The 20,718-nt window shown below is 36.3% G+C and overlaps 1 protein-coding gene across 8 annotated transcripts in view; it reads right to left on the reverse strand.

Moving 5' to 3' along the window:
- COP1 (COP1 E3 ubiquitin ligase) overlaps positions 1 to 20,718 on the reverse strand; it is a 281,667-nt gene that overhangs the window by 143,363 nt on the left and 117,586 nt on the right. For all 8 annotated transcript variants that reach the window (XR_003965751.1, XM_030301693.1, XM_030301697.1 and 5 more), the window contains 2 exons: positions 15,691 to 15,805; positions 10,792 to 10,927 (listed from right to left, as the gene is read on the reverse strand). Coding sequence is in view for 7 of the 8 variants with exons in the window: in XM_030301693.1 (XP_030157553.1) it covers positions 10,792 to 10,927; positions 15,691 to 15,805 (251 nt within the window). In the remaining variant the exon portion in view is untranslated. The remainder of the gene's footprint in view (positions 1 to 10,791; positions 10,928 to 15,690; positions 15,806 to 20,718) is intronic.

Genomic DNA, 20,718 nt, shown 5'->3' on the forward strand with positions numbered 1-20,718 from the left:
ACCTATATCTCAAATAGTCACAGAAGGAGGAAACTCATCAACACGTGCTGAATCCTGGACTTCTTTTAAGTTGTTAACACTATTTTTCTGCCACGTGTCAGTGGCGATTTACAAACCTCTTTTTTTAGGCTAGGGATACTTTCTTCAAAGGAACACTTATCAGCAAGCAAATACAGAAAAGCAAGTTAAGGTGGACAACCGCTAGAGGCATCCAGATCTTCCCAGAGCACGCAAGAGAGTTTTCCATTCATTCATGTATTCATTCAACAAGTATTTACTACTAAGCACCTAACATTTGCCAGAAAGAGGGAGTCAGCGGGACCTAAGACAGATTAAGACCTCTTTCCTGATGAAACTTCAAGCCTAGAACAGTTTTTTAAATCCCTGCTTTAAAAGATTGGGCCTGGGGCACCTGGGTGGCTCAGTCAGTTAAGCATCTTGATTTTGGCTCAGATCATGATCTCATGGTTCGTGAGATCGAGCCGAGCCCCATGTCAGGTTCTACACTGACAGCATGGAGCCTGTCTGGGATTCATATTCATATTCATATTCATATTCTCTCTCTCTCTCTGCCCTTCTCCTGCGCATGCTTTTTCTTTCAAAATACAAAAATTATAAAATAAAAAAATAAAAGATTGGGCCTGAGCAAAATTCGGGAAAGAAATCCTTTCCTCTGTATTCTCAATTCCTTACATTTCTCATTGACCCCAGATAGCCCAATAACTTGTAGGACACTAACAAAAATATCTTCTGAAAAGAAGAGAAAGTTCATTAGCACTCCTAAAAAGCCATAATGTTTCATTAGAAAACAAGTCATTTAATTACCTGGAGATCTGTTTTTGAAAACAAATTAAAACTCACAGCATTCTACAATACAGACTGTGTTAAAGGTTACCCTAAACCTTTAGCACTGACTGTCGTTAAAAACTGAAATTTAGGAAAAACAATCCTTACAATTGGCTATTACAAAAAAAAATAAATGTTTAACATGAATAGTTTCAATCTATGGCAAGAGCATTTTAATGTAATATATATATCAAATTAAAACTCAAAAGAATGTTGGTTACTAAGGCCAAATTAGATAAGAAAGTAATAAGGATACCAAGTATGAGAATCTCGAAAGAATTCATTCCATTTATTCTTTTGGGTGTCTCATAAGAACTGTGTTTCGACAGGTCCTGAAGGGACTAACAGAACACTAGAACTCAGGAGACAGAATATCTCAGTTCAAATCTTAGTTCTATCATTTACTAGCATTGTGCTGAACTTTGTCAAGTTAGACAATTTCTCCCTGCCACAATTCCAAATCTGTACAATGGGATGAATTACAATGCTTTTTTATTCCATAGGTTTTTTTTTTTTTTTAATTTTTTCTTCAACGTTTTTATTTATTTTTGGGACAGAGAGAGACAGAGCATGAACGGGGGAGGGGCAGAGAGAGAGGGAGACACAGAATCGGAAACAGGCTCCAGGCTCTGAGCCATCAGCCCAGAGCCTGACGCGGGGCTCGAACTCACGGACCGCGAGATCGTGACCTGGCTGAAGTCGGACGCTTAACCGACTGCGCCACCCAGGCGCCCCTTCCATAGGTTTTATATAAAAATTGAGTTAGTGAAATACTTTCAATGTCATGTAAAGTACTTACAAAGGTTATCTTAAAAAAAGTAACCAAACACTACATACATTACCAGTTTAGTGACAGCAATGAATGCCACAATACACGACTATTTTCTTCTTATGAATTTACTAATATCTGCTGTAACTCTATTTCAAAAATTTGAGAAAACATAAGCAAAAATGTTACCATAACCTCTAAACTACAGATGGAATGTATAACAATTTTAACCATAAAGATCAAGGTATGCAAAATTCAAACCAAGAATTCAAGAAACAGCCACTGCTAAGTATTCAGTAAGTTCAAACAATGCAGTTTCAAACCATTCTTCTCTGGTGGCCACTAGATATTTTTTTTTTAATTTTTTTTTCAAAATTTATTTATTTTTGGCACAGAGAGAGACAGAGCATGAACGGGGGAGGGGCAGAGAGAGAGGGAGACACAGAATCGGAAACAGGCTCCAGGCTCTGAGCCATCAGCCCAGAGCCCGACGCGGGGCTCGAACTCACGGACCGCGAGATCGTGACCTGGCTGAAGTCGGACACTTAACCGACTGCGCCACCCAGGCGTCCCGCCACTAGATATTTTTAAAAATATGCAAAACGTGACATTACTGTTATGTCTAAGATGAGTTTCTATTCATCCCATTACTTGGGGTTGTTAACCTAGGACCATCTAGTATTCATGAGATGAACTTCCCTGTAAACCATTAATTTCCACACCTTGTCTACTACCTAACAGTTGGGATACTGTCAAAATAAACAAATGCTGCCACCTTGTGGAATTATATGTATGACATTAAATAACCCAACATAATCCATAAGCAAAGGAAAAGCCTTAAAAGCAAGTTTCTTTTTCTCTCAGTGAGGTTCTCACTGCTGTGAATGACCAACACTATATAGATTTCATGTAATTTTACAGTAAGAATAATTTCTAATACAATGTAATGAAATAATACATTATTAAATTATACAAATTTAACATTATTTGTCATCTCTAAAATGTTTGTATCTCTTTTCCCAAAAGAAATTCTTCATCAAAATTTCCTATCTTGAGAGAAATTAAAAGCCTTTAAAGTGAATTTATTGTCAGTGATGTGTATGAATATGAGGAAGTAGGAAAAGCAAAAAAAATCACCAGGGCTGTGAAAGTTTCAAAGTTTCTTTGGAGACTGCTTTCCTTGTTGCTACCTACTAGTCTTTATCTATCCTGCCTTATAAACCTGCAAAATTAGAAAATTTTCAGAAATGTTAATTCAGTGTAAATAAAAGAACGCATGTTCTTTTAAGATGAAACCACAAAAGGTAGTTTTAAATTTTTAACTGAACTTTTTAATAAATTTATGTATTTATTTTGAGAGAGACAGCGAGAGCATGAGCAGAGGAGGGACAGAGAGAGGGAGAGAGAGAATCCCAAGCCGGCGCCATGCTATCAGTGCAGAGCCCCATGTGGGGCTCAATCTCACAAACTGTAAGATCATGACCTGAGCCAAAATCAAGAGTCAAACACTTAACTGACTGAGCCATCTGGCGCCAACCTCTGAAGTATTTTAACGTTATTAACGTCACTTTTAATAAGTGGTATTCCCAAACTGAAATCTCATTTAAGTATTCAGGAACTTCTGCCTCAGAATACATTTATGCACTCTGACATAAATGTCTTTGTGTGATCAAGATTTAATAGCAATAAAAAGGAAAAAAAACCCAGGATTATATTAAATTAAAATCAAGCTAAAATGGCTTTCAGGAATAATGAAAAAATGGCTCTTTCTCTTTACTGAATACCTAACAAATGTATAACCGATTCTAAATTTTCTAACTAGAAATGTTTTTTTTTAATTTTTTTTAATGTTAATTCATTTTTGAGAGACAAAGAAAGAGCATGAGCAGGGAAGGGGCAGAGAGAGAGGGAGCACAGAATCCAAAGCAGGCTCCAGGCTCTGAGCTGTCAGCACAGAGCCCAAAGCAGGGCTCGAACTCACAAACTGCAAGATCATGATCTGAGCCAAAGTCGAATGCTTAACTGACTGAGCCAGCAAGGGTGCTCCAGAAATGCTGCTTTTTAAATATAAAGTTAAGAAGGAAATTTTTATTTTCCTTTTGGATTTTTGGGGTTTTTTTTGTTTATTTATTGATTTTTGAAAGAGAGAGTATGAGTGGGGGAGGGACAGAGAGGGGGGAGACAGAGAATCTGAAACAGGCTCCAAGCTCTGAGCTGTCAGTGCAGAGCTCCAGGCAGAGCTGAAACCCATGAGCCATGAGAAAGATCATGACCTGAGCTGAAGTGAGACGCCCAATGGACTGACTGGGCCACCCAGGCACCCCGTTGTTCATTTTTTAACAGAAAAGAAGACACAATACAGGATGAATTTACAATGCTAAAGGAGATTATAAGAAAACATTAAATTTTGCTTTATACTTGCACTGTATTTTATATTTCTATTATATTTTTAGTTGAATAGAGCCACATGATTATAGTTAAATGTATACATATCAGGCCAATATTATAAACTTCCATAGTCTTCTTTTGTAATTTCATCAACCGACATTTCTGAAGCTTTTAAGCACATATATTATACATTCTTACACTAGTTAACAGTTACACTGCTACTCCAGGGTAGTGTTTCAAAAACTTTTCTTATATTGCTTCTATAAAGGCACTGAAATAAGCTGAGAGCTTTCCTAAATCCAAGCATTGATATCTGGCCTGTTCATGGTTATACTCTTAGCCTAGCCCACATTAAGGGATCAATGAATTTTTGTTCTATAATCACTCATTTAATTAATTAGTTAAATAAGCTCCACGATCTACTGCATTTTCAAATTTTAATCCTTTCAAAATCATTCCTCACATTGTCAACACATAGAAAAACATTGAACGTACGATTATCTTATCAGTTACTGAGTTAAACAGCTAGAATATAAAAAAGGGTTTCCTGCAAGTCTCTCCAGCTAACAGGTTAAATTTCAAGATCAATATTCTTATACATTAACAAAAATCTCAGTCACACAAATGGAAAAACATGCATAGTAATGTATTAGACAAGGTAAAAATTGCCAACTTTCTGATCTGCATCAAAACATCTTTTTAAGGTTTCTCAATTCTATCTAGGAGATTTGAACATAAACAAGCAATTTGATGATACCAAGGGACTACTGGTAATTGTGTTACATGTGATACAGCCCTGTGGGTTTATAATGTTCATTTTAAGACACAGTCTTTTTTATTTTTTACGTTGGTTTATTTATTTTGAGAGAAAGAGTGTGTGTGGTGTGTACACGAGGAGAGAAGCAGAGAGGGGGAGCAAGAACCCCACACAGGCACCACACTCAGAGCAGAGCCCAACACAGGCTCAATCCCACGAACTCTGAGATCACAACCTGCGCTGATACTAAGAGTCAGACACTTAATCAACTGAGCCACCCAGGCACCCTGGGACACAGATATTCTTAAGGATGTAAGGGTGAAATGACATAGCATCTGAAACATGTTTCAAACACTAACGCAAAGAATGAAGTATAAATGAAGCAACCACAGCAAAATCTGGATCACTGCTTAATCTGGAAGATGGCTATTACGAGGAATTATTTCATTCTATTTTTATGTATATTAGAAATTTTTATTAAAAATTCTTGAAGAATGGCAATCCCTATCAAAATAACACCAAAACAACACCAGCATCCTTCACAGAGCTAGAACAAACAATCCTAAGATTTGTATGGAACCAGAAAAGACCCCAAATAGCCAAAGCAATCTTGAAAAAGAAAACTGAAGCTGGAGGCATCACAATCCCAGACTTCAAGATGTATTACAAAGCTGTAGTCATCAAGACAATATGGTACTGGCACAAAAACAATCAGATCAATGGAACAGAACAGAGAACCCAGAAATGGACCCACAAACATTATGGTCAACTAATCTTTGACAAAGCAGGAAAGAACATTCAACGGAATAAAGACAGTCTCTTCAGCAAGTGGTGCTAGGAAAACTGGAAAGCCACATGCAGAAAAATGAAGCTGGACCACTTTCTTACATCATACACAAAAATAAACTCAAAATGGATCAAAGACCTAAATGTAAGACAGGAAGCCATCAAAATCCTAGAGGAGAAGGCAGGCAAAAACCTCTCTGACCTCGGCCACAGCAACTTCTTACTCAACATGTCTCCAGAGGCAAGGGAAACAAAAGCAAAAATGAACTATTGGGACCTCATAAAAAAAAAAAAAAAAAAAAAAAGCTTCTGCACAGTGAAGGAAACAATCAGCGTAACTAAAAGGCAACCGACAGAATGGGAGAAGATAGTTGCAAACGACATATCACATAAAGGGGTTAGTATCCAAAATCTATAAAGAACTTATCAAACTCAATACCCAAAAAACAAGTAATCCAGTAAAGAAACAGGCAAAAGACATGAATAGACACTTCTCTAAACAAGACATCCAGATGGCCAACCGACACATGAAAAAATGCTCCACGTCACTCATCATCAGGGAAATACAAAGCAAAACCACAAAGAGATACCACCTCACACCTGTCAGAATGGCTAAAATTAACAACTCAGGCAATAACAGACATTGGCGAGGATGTGGAGAAAGAGGATCTCTTTTGCATTGCTGGTGGGAATGCAAAGTGGTACAGTCATTCTGGAAAACAGTATGGAGGTTCCTCAAAAAATTAAAAATAGAACTACCCCATGACCCAGCAATTGCACTACTAGGTATTTACCCAAGGGATACAGGTGTGCTGTTTCAAAGGGGCACATGCACCTCAATGTCTATAGCAGCACTATCGACAATAGCCAAAGTATGGAAAGAGCCCAAATGTCCATCGATGAATGAATGGATAAAGAAGATGTGGTATATAAAATCAAAACCACACTGAGATACCATCTCACACCAGTCAGAGTGGCTAAAATTAACAACTCAGGAAATAACAGATGCTCGCAAGGATGTGGAGAAACAGGAACCCTCTTGCACTGTTGGTGGGAACATAAACTGGTGCAGCCGCTCTGGAAAAGTGTGAAGGTTCCTCAAATTTTAAAAATAGAACTACCCTATGACCCAGCAATAGCACGAGTAGGAATTTATCCAAAGGATACAGGAGGGCTGATTCATAGGGGCACATGTACCACAATGTTTACAGCAATGCTTTCAACAATAGCCAAATTATGGAAAGAGCCTTAATGCCCATCAATTGATGAATGGATAAAGAAGACGTGGTTTATATAAACAATGGAATACTACTTGGCAATGAGAAAGAATGAAATCATGCCATTTGCAGCAACGTGGATGGAACTGGAGGGTATTATGCTAAGTGAAATAAGCTAATTAGAGATAGACAGATATCCTATGTTTTCACTCATATGTGGAACTTGAGACTTAACAGAAGACCATGGAGAAAGGGAAGGGGAAAAAAATAGTTACAAACAGAGAGGGAGGGAGGCAAACCATAAGAGACTCTTAAATACAGAGAACAAACTGAGGGTTCATGGCGGGGGGAGAGGGGAAGAGAGGGAAACAGGTGATGGACATTGAAGAGGGCACTTGTTGGGATGAGCACTGGGTGTTATATGTAAGCGATGAATCACGGGAATCCACACCCAAAACCAAGAGCACACTGTATACACTGTATGTCGGCTAACTTGACAATACATTACATTTTAAAAAATAATAATAAAATATGATACTAATTTTTTTAAAAAGATCTGGTGTATATATAAAATGGAGTATTACTCGGCAATCAAAAAGAATGAAATCTTGCCATTTCCAACTACGTGGATGGAACTGGAGGATACTGTGTTAGCGAAATTAGAGGAAGACAAGTATCATATGACTTCACTCATATGAGGAAGTTAAGACAGAACACAGATGAAGATAAGGGAAGAGAAGCAAAAGTAATATAAAAACAGGGAGGGAGGGGCGCCTGGGTGGCGCAGTCGGCTAAGCGTCCAACATCAGCCAGGTCACGATCTTGCGGTCCGTGAGTTCGAGCCCCGCGTCAGGCTCTGGGCTGATGGCTCGGAGCCTGGAGCCTGTTTCCGATTCTGTGTCTCCCTCTCTCTCTGCCCCTCCCCCGTTCATGCTCTGTCTCTCTCTGTCCCAAAAATAAATAAAAACGTTGAAAAAAAATTAAAAAAAAAAAAAAAACCAGGGAGGAGGACAAAACCTAATACACTCTTAAATACAGAAAACAAACAGAGGGTTGCTGGAGGGGTTGTGGCAGGGCAGATGGGCTAAATGGGTAAGGGGCACTAAGGAATCTACTCCTGAAATCATTGTTTCACTATATGCTAACTTGGATGTGAATTTAAAAATTAATTAATTAAAAAAATTTTTAAAGAATGGTCATAAAGATGATGAAGATATAAAAAGACTATAAAAAGAAAGGTAACTAGAAAATCACAACATCTGAGAACTACTAAAATATGCCTCAATAATCCTTGGGTCAAAAAAAAAAAAATCAAAGTTGAAATTTACAAGTTTCTTGAACTGAATGAAAATGAAAATATATCATAACTTCAATGCAATAACAATGAACAATCGTAAATTATGAAAACTTACAGCAACACCAAAAAAAAAAATTTAAGAATTAACCAAGAAAGTAAAAGATTTGTACAATGAAAACAACAAAAACTTGCTGAAAAAAATTAAAGAAGGACACAAATAAATGGAAACATATCCCATGTCCATGGATCAGAAGACTGAATACTGTTAAGATGTCAATATTACCCAAAGCAATCTAGAGATTCATTGCAATCCCTGTCAAAATCCCAATGGCATTTTCCGCAGAAATAGAAAAAACAATCATGCAAATGAACAGAGCTAGAGGACTCACACTTCCTGATTTCAAAACTTACTACATAGCTATGATGATTAAAACAGTATGGTAGTGGCATAAAACAGATAATGTAGGCCAATGTAATAGATGAGAAACCTTCCATACAAAGTCAAATGATCTTTGACAACAATGGCAATATCACTGAGTTTTTCAAGGAGTTTTTCAACAAATGATGTTCAGAAAACTGCATATCCACATAACAAAAGAATGAAGGTAGACCCTTACCTAAAACCATATAGAAAAATTAACTCACAATGGGTCAAAAATTTAAATATAAAATACGAAACTATAACTCTCTTCATGACTTTGGATTTGACAGCAATCCCTGGGATATGACACCAAAAGCACAGGCAACAAAAGAAAAACACACAAATTAGACTTTATGAAAATTTTTAAATTTTACACATCAATACACAGTCTCAACAAAGTAAAAACACAATGCACAGAATGAGAGAAAATATGTACAAATTTGGTAAGAGATTAATATCCAGAATTTATAGAGAACTACTGAACATAGCAACAACCAAGTTCAAAACTGGGCAGAGGACTTAAATAGAAATTTCTCTAAGAATATAAACAAATGGCCGATAAGCACATAAAACAATGCTCAACATCACTAATCACCAGGGAAATGCAAAGCAAATCTAAGAGATACCACCTCACATCTGTTTAGGATGGTGACTACCAAAAAAAGAGAAAATAACAAGTGCTAGCAAGAATGCAGAGAAACTGGAAACCTTTTGCACTGCTGGTGGTATTGTAAAATGGTACAGCCACGGGGTGCCTGGGTGGCTCAGTCAGTTGAGCTTCTAATACTTGATTTCAGCTCAGGTCATGATCCCAGGGTCTTGAGATTGAGCCCTGTATTGGGCTCTGCACAGAGCATGAAGCCTGCTTGGGATTCTCTCTCTCCCTCCCTCTCCCTCTCCCTCTCTCTCTCTCTCTCTCTTTCCCCCCCCCCCCCCCCCGCCCTGTGCCTTCCCCTGGCTCATGCTCTCTCTAAAATTAAAAAAATAATAATCTGGGGAGCCTGAGTGGCTCAGTCAGGTGAATTTCTCTTGATCTCAGGCCGTGCTGACAGCACAGAGCCTGCTTGGGATTCTTTCTCCCTCCCTCCCTCCCTGAATACTGCGTGATTCCACTTACAGGAGGTACTTAGAGCAATCAGATAACAGAGGGGAAAAGGGTGCTTGCTATGATTCAGGGCAGAGGGGAATGAAAAGTTACTGTTTAACGAGTACTGAGTTTCAGTTTTACAAGATGTCAAGTGTTAAAGAGATGGATATTAGGGACATTTACACAATATTATGAAGGTATTTATTTAATACCACTGAACAGTACACTTGTTAAGACAGTATATTTTATGTTACACATATTTTACCATAATAAAAATAAAATTTGGAAAAAAGAAAAGACACCACATCAAAATTCACAGGATGCAACTAAGGCAGTGAATGTAGAGAAATGTAAAGCCCAAGTTTTGTTAGAGAAGCAACTTTCAACTCAATCACTGTAATTTCTACCTTAAGAAAACAGAAAGATAAAAGCAAATTAAACTTAACAAAAGGAAAAAAAAAGAAATAATAAAGTTAAGAGCAGAAATCAATGAAACAGAAAAATATAGAATATCAATAAGCCAAGAGGTGGCTATTTGAGAAGACAAATAAAATTGATACATTTCTAAACCAGACTATTAAGGAAACATATAAAGGAAAACAACACTCCAATATCAGGGATAAGAAAAGGAACATCATCAGAGTATCTACAGACAGTAAAAAGATAATAAAGGAATATTATGAACATGTGAATACCAATAAATTCAACAACCTAGATAAAATGGACAAATTCTTTTAAAGACACAAACTAAAAATAATGCTTGATCATGAAAAAAAAAATCAATAACCTGATTAGCCCTATATCTCTTTTAAAAATTGAATTTATATTTAAAACTCTTTCCGCAAAAAAAACTTAAGGCCAAGATGGCTTTGATGGAGAATTCTACAAAATACATAAGAAGAAATACTATCAATTCTTCTAGAAACATGAAGATAAGGAAGCCCTTATGAGAGAGCATATCTGTCACCAAAACCAAAGACATTATAAGAACACAAACTGCAACCCTAATAGGTGAATACTATTATTAATCATTCCATTTTAAAGAGGAAGACATTGAGGACTAAAGAGATTCAGAAACTTGCCCAAGAACACAGAACTAAAAACTGGCAGGGAACCTGACCTCAGAATACTGGCTCTTAACTAGAACACTGTAACTGCTTGTCAAATTAAATTTGAGAAACTTGTGTAAAAGTAAATAGTAAAGAGTGCTGCCCAATACTTACCTAGAGACTATGCTGGAACCATTATAGAGATCACTAGCATAGGACAACGTAGCCAAAGGTCGTACTGAATTATATCGGGTAAACTTAGACAAGCATTCCTGAAATTCATCCAACTGGCTTGCAGTTCGACTATCATCTATATGAAGAAAACAAAATAAATTAATTGAAGTGCAATGGAAGTCAAAGAGCAGTACAGACACATTAGAAATTATATTCTGAATATGATTCTGAAGTAACTAGAGAATACTAGTATGCACAAATCATTTCGCTGATCTTTCAGCTTTAATAAAAATTACTTAGTGGTTCTTTGAAAGACAATGTCTCTTTCCACACCAATAAAAGTATACTGTAAATTCTCTATTTTTTAAGCAAAAATTTCTTAGAAAATCAAAGACAAAAAAGTACCTCTGATCAAGAAAAGTTTAATCTTTTATTAAAACGAAAATCCCTTATCAATGGAGAAAGTGAGGGTGGAGAGAGGAGCACGTACACTGGACCATCTATTTGTAATTTTGAAGGAACATGTTTACAAGGATACATCTGCATGCCCACATTCACTAACTGTCAAAACACAATTTATAACATAATTTAGATTAAGAAAGTAATTGTTTTTTAAGTAAAAAGAGAGATACTCGTTCACATCATTCTTCGAAGTGTCTCAAATCCAATTATGAAAAGAGAGTAGAAACTTCAATTATCAATTATTCTCAAAAATAGAATTATTCTCAAAAAAATATTCTCAAATATCTTGGTAGAATACAGAAAATATTAATTCCATCCAATAGAAAACTATATAAATACTTTGAGTAAAGTCCATTTCAATAAACTATTCATAATTAAATTACCTAGAATTTAAATCACAATATCATCTCATGAAAGACTGAGAATACAGATATCTATTCTCCAATCTAGAAACAAGCCTACAGTGAAAGCATGAATTTAAAAAAAAAAATCATTTTTCTTTATTTTTGTTAAATTTATTTATTTATTTTTGAGAGAGAATGAGCAAGAGTACGAGGGGCAGAGAGAGGGGGAGAGAAAATCCAAAGCAGGCTCTGCACTGTCAGTGCAGGGCCCAATGTGAGGCTCAAACCCACAAACCAGGAGATCATGACCCTCTAAGCCACAGTCAGATGCTGAACCAACTGAGCCACCCAGGCACCCCAAAAATCAGTATTTTTCAAAACTGTTTTACGTTTGGACTTGTATTTTCTTTTCCAAAGGAAGAAGAGTAAAACACCAATTACTTTAGGTAGCTTCCTAACTGAAATCTGAAATAAGATTGCTACACTATGTGTTCATACCTTCTTCTCATTCTTAGCTCATATACATAAACATACACACAACTTTTTCAAGGTAAACTTTCATGATTTCCCCTTCTTAAATGTCCCTGAAAATAACAGTAGGCATAATGAAATTAAGACAGAAGAATCATTAAGTCTAAAGAGTCACCATACTATAGGACAGACAGTACAGAATTGATTTAGTTCATCTGGAGATACTAGGTTATCTTGAAGATAACTGGAGACACGAAGACATTTATCTAACACTTACTACAACGAAAAACAATTCCTTATCTCTGATATTAAGCTTCTGTCCTTGATATTTTACATTTTAAAGATTCAAACACTAACACAGCAAATCCATCTAACAACCTATATCCAAAAGTTCCAATTTTGTAGTGTTTCTGTTCTAAAAACAGCAAAAGAAACAAACCCAATGAGCATGCAGTATCATGTTACTAAAATAATGCTCCTGATCCACAAAAATTATTCTCTGTAAATTCAGTGAATTACAAATAAAACATGGGTTACTGCAATAAAACAAATCAACTGTACTACAAAGTGGTTTAAATTTAATAGCTAATTGGTTCTTTTTACATATAATTGAGTATTCAATGTAATAAATACTTACTGGAAAAACACCTTAGATATTTGTTTAAATATTGCTTTAATGTAAAAATATTCTTTCATATTTTGACACCAATCGCTAAGTACGTAAAATTCACAAGCATTCAAGAATGTATATTCTGTTGAAGGTCATAATCCTTTCCCAGGTGGCTGATCTTCTCTGTCCGTCATACCTATTCATTAACACTTACATCCAACAGAAGTGATAAAGAAAACACTAAAAATTGTTATTTTAGTATCTGAAAGTATAGATACTAGATTTCACTTTATCTGGTTACAAAATGGTAGGATTTTGTTTGCTTGGTAGGTTTATGATCAATTACTGTACATATTTACTAACATATTACCTTTGCTCTTCTAATTATAGATTTAGTTTGTGAAAGTGTGTGCAGCACCTCTTTTCTCTTTTCTAATACTTTATAATTTACCTTCTCATTCAATTACAACTAAGAGTCCAAGGCATTAATCTCCCAATCTTCATCTCTCATTTTCAGAGTTGAAAATTAAAAGAAAGAGCAGTGGATTCTCATTTGAAAATATACAAAAGGACCACCAAACACACCAAGTACTCCTAAGGTAGAAGTTAAAATTTCTTCTTCACAGTCAAGGACACTAGAAGGAACTTCATGTTCAGCAATATGTTAAGTGTACTCATTGTGAAAATTTGGTAAGATAAACTTGAGACTCCTAAAATCATGTTTTAAGTATAATATAGCCATGCCCACAAAAATGAAAATATAATCTTCCTCCTGGTTTTAATTTATTCTGCCTTCTGGTAAATTTACATCCTCCAAATAAATATGTCTGTGACTATACCTTTATTATGCCATAGCACACGTATGATGCTAGTTACTTAAAAATTATTAATAACTTCCCCATTAAGAGCTTCCCAATCTCTCTTTCCCACATCTTTTTTCTTTTATTTATTTTTTTTTAATTTTTTTTTAACGTTTATTTTACTTCTGAGACAGAGACAGAGCATGAACAGGGGAGGGGCAGAGAGAGAGGGAGACACAGAATCGGAAGCAGGTTCCAGGCTCTGAGCCATCAGCCCAGAGCCCGACGCGGGGCTCGAACTCACGAACCGTGAGATCGTGACCTGGGCTGAAGTCGGACGCTTAACCGACTGAGCCACCCAGGAGCCCCTCTTTTTTCTTTTAAATGTCTACCATTTGCGGTCACTGTATTTCAACATCATAACAAAAAATAACACCTAAAAGAGTTAATATGAACCCTCTACCAATCAGAATGTAGGCCTCAGACCATTTTCATTTTTTTCTTTTAATTCTTTTTTTTAATGCTTATTTTTGAGAGACAGAGACAGGGCATGAGCATGAGCATGAGCATGAGCAGGGGAGGGGCAGAGAGAGAGGGAGACACAGAATCTGAAGCAGCCTCCAGGCTCCGAGCTGTCAGCACAGCCCCAACGTGGGGCTTGAACTCACAAACCATGAGATCATGACCTGAGCTGAAGTCAAACACTTAACTGACTGAGTCACCCAGGCGCCCCTCAGACCATTTTCAATATAACAGCTTCCTATTACACTTTATAGACTATTACAGAGGCTCAATAAGGAGCTTAATTCCCAGGCAATACAAGAAAAGTTTTCCATCTTATAAAAACTGTTGATCATTAATTTCACACACACTTATAAATAAAACTTGGCTCCCCTGTAGACTTCCTATGAAATATGCTATGTAAATCTTCTTTTCCCTCCATCACCAATCCTAAGGCAAATCTGTCTAAAGGTTCTAAACAATATGTAGATTTTAATGCAAATATGCCTATTCAAGAGAAAACCAAGGCCAAAATTTTAACAACTAATTAAATACCACACATTTTTTTCCTTGGTGGTCCTAATTTTCAGCAGATGTACTACTAATGACATCAGTTACCTGAGCACCTAACTTATACCAAGCATTGTATTTTACATTTTATAGGTATATCAATCTATAAATCTAAAAAAAAAAGAAAGAAAGAAAAACAATGTCTTGCTATTAATGTCCCTACATCACTGGTGGTGAGCAAGGACACTGAGAAAGGTTACAGCTCAAAAGGCAGAACTATATTACCTTTTTTAAAGCAATGAAAATATCTTATGGTATATTTGTCCATGACTTGTCCTATGTCCATGACTTTGCATGAGTTACTTCCTTTGAACATGTTTCTAATTACCTTATTTAATGAATTCTACCTTTGACTAAATACAACTCCTCCAAAATCCCTACAATGACCATTCACTTCCACTTCCCCATTTTCAGCGTGGCCTATATTTTTCACTCCCAGCTATATGGTGGAAATTCTTCTCTATTCCCCTAATAAACTTATAGAACATATAATATCACATAGAATTATTTACCTGTTGCTTTCCCCCCTTAATTTACAATACGCCCTGACAGTAGAAATCAGTTCTTTCATCTTTTTATTCTTAGCACAAAGGACAGTGCTTAGAACTTAATAAATGTTTAATAATAGGAGGCAACTAAAAGGAACCTATTTTTCCTAGCCACATATTCATGGCTGATTTTTTTCTTAACTTTATATAATTCACTATACAAAGATTAAAAACTCCCAAATAGGGGCGCACCGGTGTGGCTCAGTCAGTTGAGCATCCCACTCTTGATTTTGGCTCAGGTCATGATTCCAGGGTTGTGGGATCAAGTCCTGTGTCAGGCTCAGTGCTGAGCATGGAGCCTGCTTAAGACTCTCTCTCTCCCTCTCCTTCTGCCCCTCTGCCACTCATGTTCTTAAAAAAAAAAAAAAATCTGGTAGGAAAAAAAAATTCCCAAATAGAAAAAAAAGAACAAAAATAGCTATGGGAAAGCAATGCTCTTTAAGATCTCTAGGAACCTCCACAACACACTGGGAGACTATGTTGAAAATACACTTGCACTTTATAAATAGGACTTTACATAAATCCATCATAAGAAGCTAGAAATGGATCTGAAAGAAGAATTTGATATATTTTAAAAAGTCTGGAATATGTACCTGAAATACGAGACATCCTTGTAGAAAAGTAACATTGTTCCAAGTCTTCAAAATGAGCAGTAAGCCGTTTTCTTCTTGATGCTAACGTGCTGTTATACCAAGGCTGTTTCTTTGTCTAAAGTAGTAACAAGAATAGACGCTTGTAACTTACAACAAATGATGGTCTTTTTCTGCACAAAATATCTAAATGATTGCATATTCAAAATTTTAACACATTAAAATAACTACAAATGGTAAATACTCATAGTTCTTAGACCATATTTTTCCATTTTTATTTTAAAATTCAAATAGGCCGAGAGTTTCTGGAGCCAGGGGGAGGAACTGGGGGGGGGGGGGGGGGTCAGGTCCTACCTCTCAGCCCAGGCCTCCTGGGGAACACTTGTACTACATAAGGGAAGGGGAATCTATCCACATACCTCAGGGAACATGGAGGTGCACGTGTGGGGATAGGGACTGGGCAGACCAAAGGCTGGAGGGGAGGAGTTCTGGGGATCACCAAAGGCTTAAGGATGGGGCTGTATGGCCCCAGAAATTGTCTTAACTTTCTTGTGATGAAAGCACCACTTTAAAACTAGATGGCCACTTTAAAACTAGATGGCCAAATTATGGAAGCAGCCCAAATATCCATCAATAAATGAATAAAGAAGATGTGGTATGTACACATACTCACTCACTCACTCACACACACACACACAGACACACACACACCCCAGAGTATTATTCAGCCATGAGAAAGAACGAAATCTTGCCGCTTTCAACAACATGGATGGATCTGGAGAGTATAATGCTGACTAAAATAAGTCAAAGAAAGACAAATATGATTTCATTCACATGTTGAATTTAGGAAACAAAACAAATGAACAAAGAAAAAAGGCACAAACTGAAAGACAGACTCTTAACTGTAGGGAACCAATGGCTACCAGAGAGGAGGCAGGTGGGAAGATACATAAAATAGGTGAAGGGTAGATTAAGACTACACTTATCACGATGAGGGGCACCTGGGTTAAGCTGGTTAAGTGTCCAACTTCAGCTCAGGTTATGATCTCATGGTGTGTGAATTCATGTCCCACATCAGGCTCTCTACTGTTTTCAGATCTCTGCCTGCTTCAGATCCTCAGTCTCCCTCTCTCTCTGCCCCTCCCCCGCTTGCACACCGTATCTCTCTCTCTCCCTCTCTCTCTCAAAAAAAAAACATAAATAAACTTTAAAAATGACTACAGTTATCACATTGAGCACTGAGTAATGTATAGAATTGTTGAATTACTATATTGTACACCTGAAACTAATATAACATTGTATGTTAACTATGCTGGAATTAAAATTTTTAAAAATAGTAAGATTAAATTTAGACTCTTGTTTTAGAAACAGTATTAGTTTGGATCAATTTCAAGGATAAAAGGATAACTACTAAAAGCATAATAAGAGAATAGGTAATGTTTAATACAGTACAGTGGTGGAAGAAGGAGGTCAAAATAGAAAAGAAAAACACAGAAAGTGAGACAAATAGCAAGCATTAAAAAGTAAAAAGGTGAGGGGCACCTGGGTGGCTCAGTCTATTGAGTGTCTGACTTTGGCTCAGGTGATGATCTTATGGTTTGTGGCTTTAAGCTCCATATGAGCCTCTGTGCTGACAGCTCAGAGCCTGGGGTCTGTTTCAAGTTCTTTGTCTCCCTCTCTCTCTGCCCTCCCCTGCTCACATTCTGTCTTTCTCTTTCTCCCTCTCTCAAAACTGAATAAACATTTTTTAAAAAGTGAAATTATATCAGTAGTTGTAATAAATATAAATTAAAATACTCACTAGTTAGTGGCAGAAAGGACTGTTAGAACATAACTATGCTATTTGCCAAAGAAACACCAAAAACATAAATACAGTGAAAATTTGGAATAACATGAAAAATAATACACCAGGCAAATTTTATCAAAGGAGAAAAAAACAGACTCAAGATGAAAATCATTAATGGGAATGGAAACGGCCACTGAATAATGCAAAACTTTCAACTCAATAATTGTATACCCAGTACACACACAATAGTACAGTCTCAAAAATACATAAAGCAAAAATTCCTAGAAAAATTGACAAACCCACCAACACAGCAGATTAATCTCATCAATTCAACAGAGAAATAGACATGACCTAATTTCAAAGCTTAACTTAATATATATAGAACACTTATCAAATTAGGAACATACACTCTTCTTAAGCATACATGGAACATTTACCAAAACTGACCATGTGCTGTATCACTGAATATGTTTATAATCTCAATAGGGCAGAATTTCTTAAACGAAACACAAAAAGCACTAACTAAAAGTTACAAATTCAATGATACAAATTAAGCTCTTCTGTTGATCTACATCCATCATTAGAGACAAGAAGGTACAAACTGTAAGATGATATTCCCAAACATTGTGGCAATATATTAGGGACAATTTATTACTACTTTGAATTAATAAATAGGTGTGTGTACACCAGTAAATAAACAGAAGACTGATATCAAAAAGAATGGGAAAAGACATGAAATACTATTTCATATAAAGGACAGAGTCAGAAAAATGCAAGTTAAAATCACAACTAACTTCTATTTCTTACCCACTAAATTGGCAACCATTTAGGGGTTCAATAGATCAATTACTAACAAGTATGTGAAGAAAACGGAACTCATATACTTCTGCGGTAGGAATTTTAAATTGATAAAAAAGACTATGGAAAACAATGTGACATTATCTCAAAATACGAAAGCCACTGATGTGTGTACCTGGTCACTCTCACTAACTCTCCTAGGTACAAAATCTAGGGAAAATCTTGCACGTTGAATCAGGAGACATGTATAAAGATACCTTAATAGCAAAAAGAAAAACCCTACAAATATATCAAATGTATGTTAACTGGACAATTGATAAGTTGTAGTACATTAACAAAATAGAATATTATATATTAGTGATGATAAATCAACTACACCCATAGGCATCAGGAACTAATCTTAGCAAAAACAAATCTCAAAAAACTATATATCATTTTTATAAAGTTCATATATGGTCAAACCAAATAATATAGAGATATATATATTTATGGTAAAATAATTTGAAAAAGTCAACACAGACAAACACAAATATCAGAAAAGTGGTTAGGAGCGCTTGGGTGGCTCAACTGGGTCATGTCTCACAGTTCATGAGTTTGAGCCTCAATGTCGGGCTCTGTGCTGACAGCTCAGAGCCTGGAGCCTGTTTCAGATTCTGTGTCTCCCTCTCTCTCTGCCCCTCCCCCATTCATGCTCTGCCTCTCTCTCAAAAATAAATAAACATTAAAAAAAGTTTTTTTAATAAAAAAAAGAAAAGTGGTTAGCTCTGGACATGAGGCAGAGTGATGGAATTTGTTAGAAGCACATGGGTGACTTGAATGGTACTATTAATGTTCTAGTAATTAACATAACAGCTCAATCACAGAGTTTCTTTTATTGTAATTATGCCTCTAATTTACACATTCATGAAATATATTCCTTTTTATATGCCAACATAATTTTTATTAATTCTGAGGGGAAGAACTTAGATTTTTTAAAAAAAGTGATCTGCTCTGGCTCAGTCGGTTAAGCATCTGTCTTAGGCTCCGGTCATAATCTAACAGTTCACAAGTTTGAGCCCCACATTGGGCTCTGCTGTCAGCAGGGAACCTGCTTCAGATCCTCTGTCTCCCTCCCTCCCTCTCTCTCCCTCCCTCTCCCTCCCTCCCTCTCTCTCCCTCCCTCCCTCTCTCTCCCTCCCTCTCCCTCCCTCCATCTCCCTCTCTCTCTCAAAAATAAATATTAAAATTTTTTTAGGGGCGCCTGGGTGGCGCAGTCGGTTAAGCGTCCGACTTCAGCCAGGTCACGATCTCGCGGTCCGTGAGTTCGAGCCCCGCGTCAGGCTCTGGGCTGATGGCTCGGAGCCTGGAGCCTGCTTCCGATTCTGTGTCTCCCTCTCTCTCTGCCCCTCCCCCGTTCATGCTCTGTCTCTCTCTGTCCCAAAAATAAATAAAAACGTTGAAAAAAAAATTTTTTTTTAATTTTTTTTTAAATAAATAAAAAATAAAAAGTGATCTGCTCAATTAAAACACAGAAAAAAGATTTTAGTCTGAAACATGGGAATGATTACAATAACAGAAATCAAGAATATGACAAATAAAACAAAGAAGCAGACAAAAACAGTATGCTTTTTAGTTTTTACAGCAACTTCTTTTTGACAATTATCTGGCTAATATTTACTCTTAGCTTTTCTTGAATTTATTTTTTCAGTGCAACTTTCTAACCCATTCAAAATTAGGCTGCTTCATAATTGTTGATAAAAATACATCACTTAGCTCATTTTCATACACAAATTATTAAATTTATAAATAACATCAATATAAATGAACAGAAATATGCTAATTGTGAGGAAATAGATGTTTGAGAATATGAAATGGTTGTAGATCATCTACAAGGCAAATCTTCAAAACATGTTCAGGATAAGCTCTCTACCTATACGCAGGATATAAATATGGCTAAAAATCAAAAGGAAATGTTCATCACTTATGTTTATCTAGACTACCTCTAAATGAAAATGGCCACATTTACTAAACTACAAAATAATTAAATTTTACCACAGAAAAAAACAGAAGCATGAAAATATTTTATTTGGTCACTTTTTAAGTAAAAAAAATTCTCATAATGCTAAAAAGTTAATAGGCATGCTATTAAGATAACAAAGCAAACTAAACTTGATGGCTATACAAAAATATCATTTAGTGTCAGCCTGTAAATTATAACCAATTACAAATTTTAATTTTTCCTTTTGCTTATTCATTTTTAAGAGAGAGACAGAGACAGAGTGAGAGGAGTAGAGAGAGAAGGAGTCACAGAACTCGAAGCAGGCTCCAGGCTCTGAGCTGTCAGCACACAGCCCGATGTGGGGCTCGAATCCTCAAACTAAGATCATGACCTGAGCTGAAAGAAGTTAGACGCTTAACCGCCTGAGCCACCCAAGCACCCCTGAAAATTATAAATTTAACAAAAAACT

Source organism: Lynx canadensis, chromosome F1 (assembly GCF_007474595.2).
Source record: "Lynx canadensis isolate LIC74 chromosome F1, mLynCan4.pri.v2, whole genome shotgun sequence".
Taxonomy (NCBI): Eukaryota; Metazoa; Chordata; class Mammalia; order Carnivora; family Felidae; genus Lynx; species Lynx canadensis.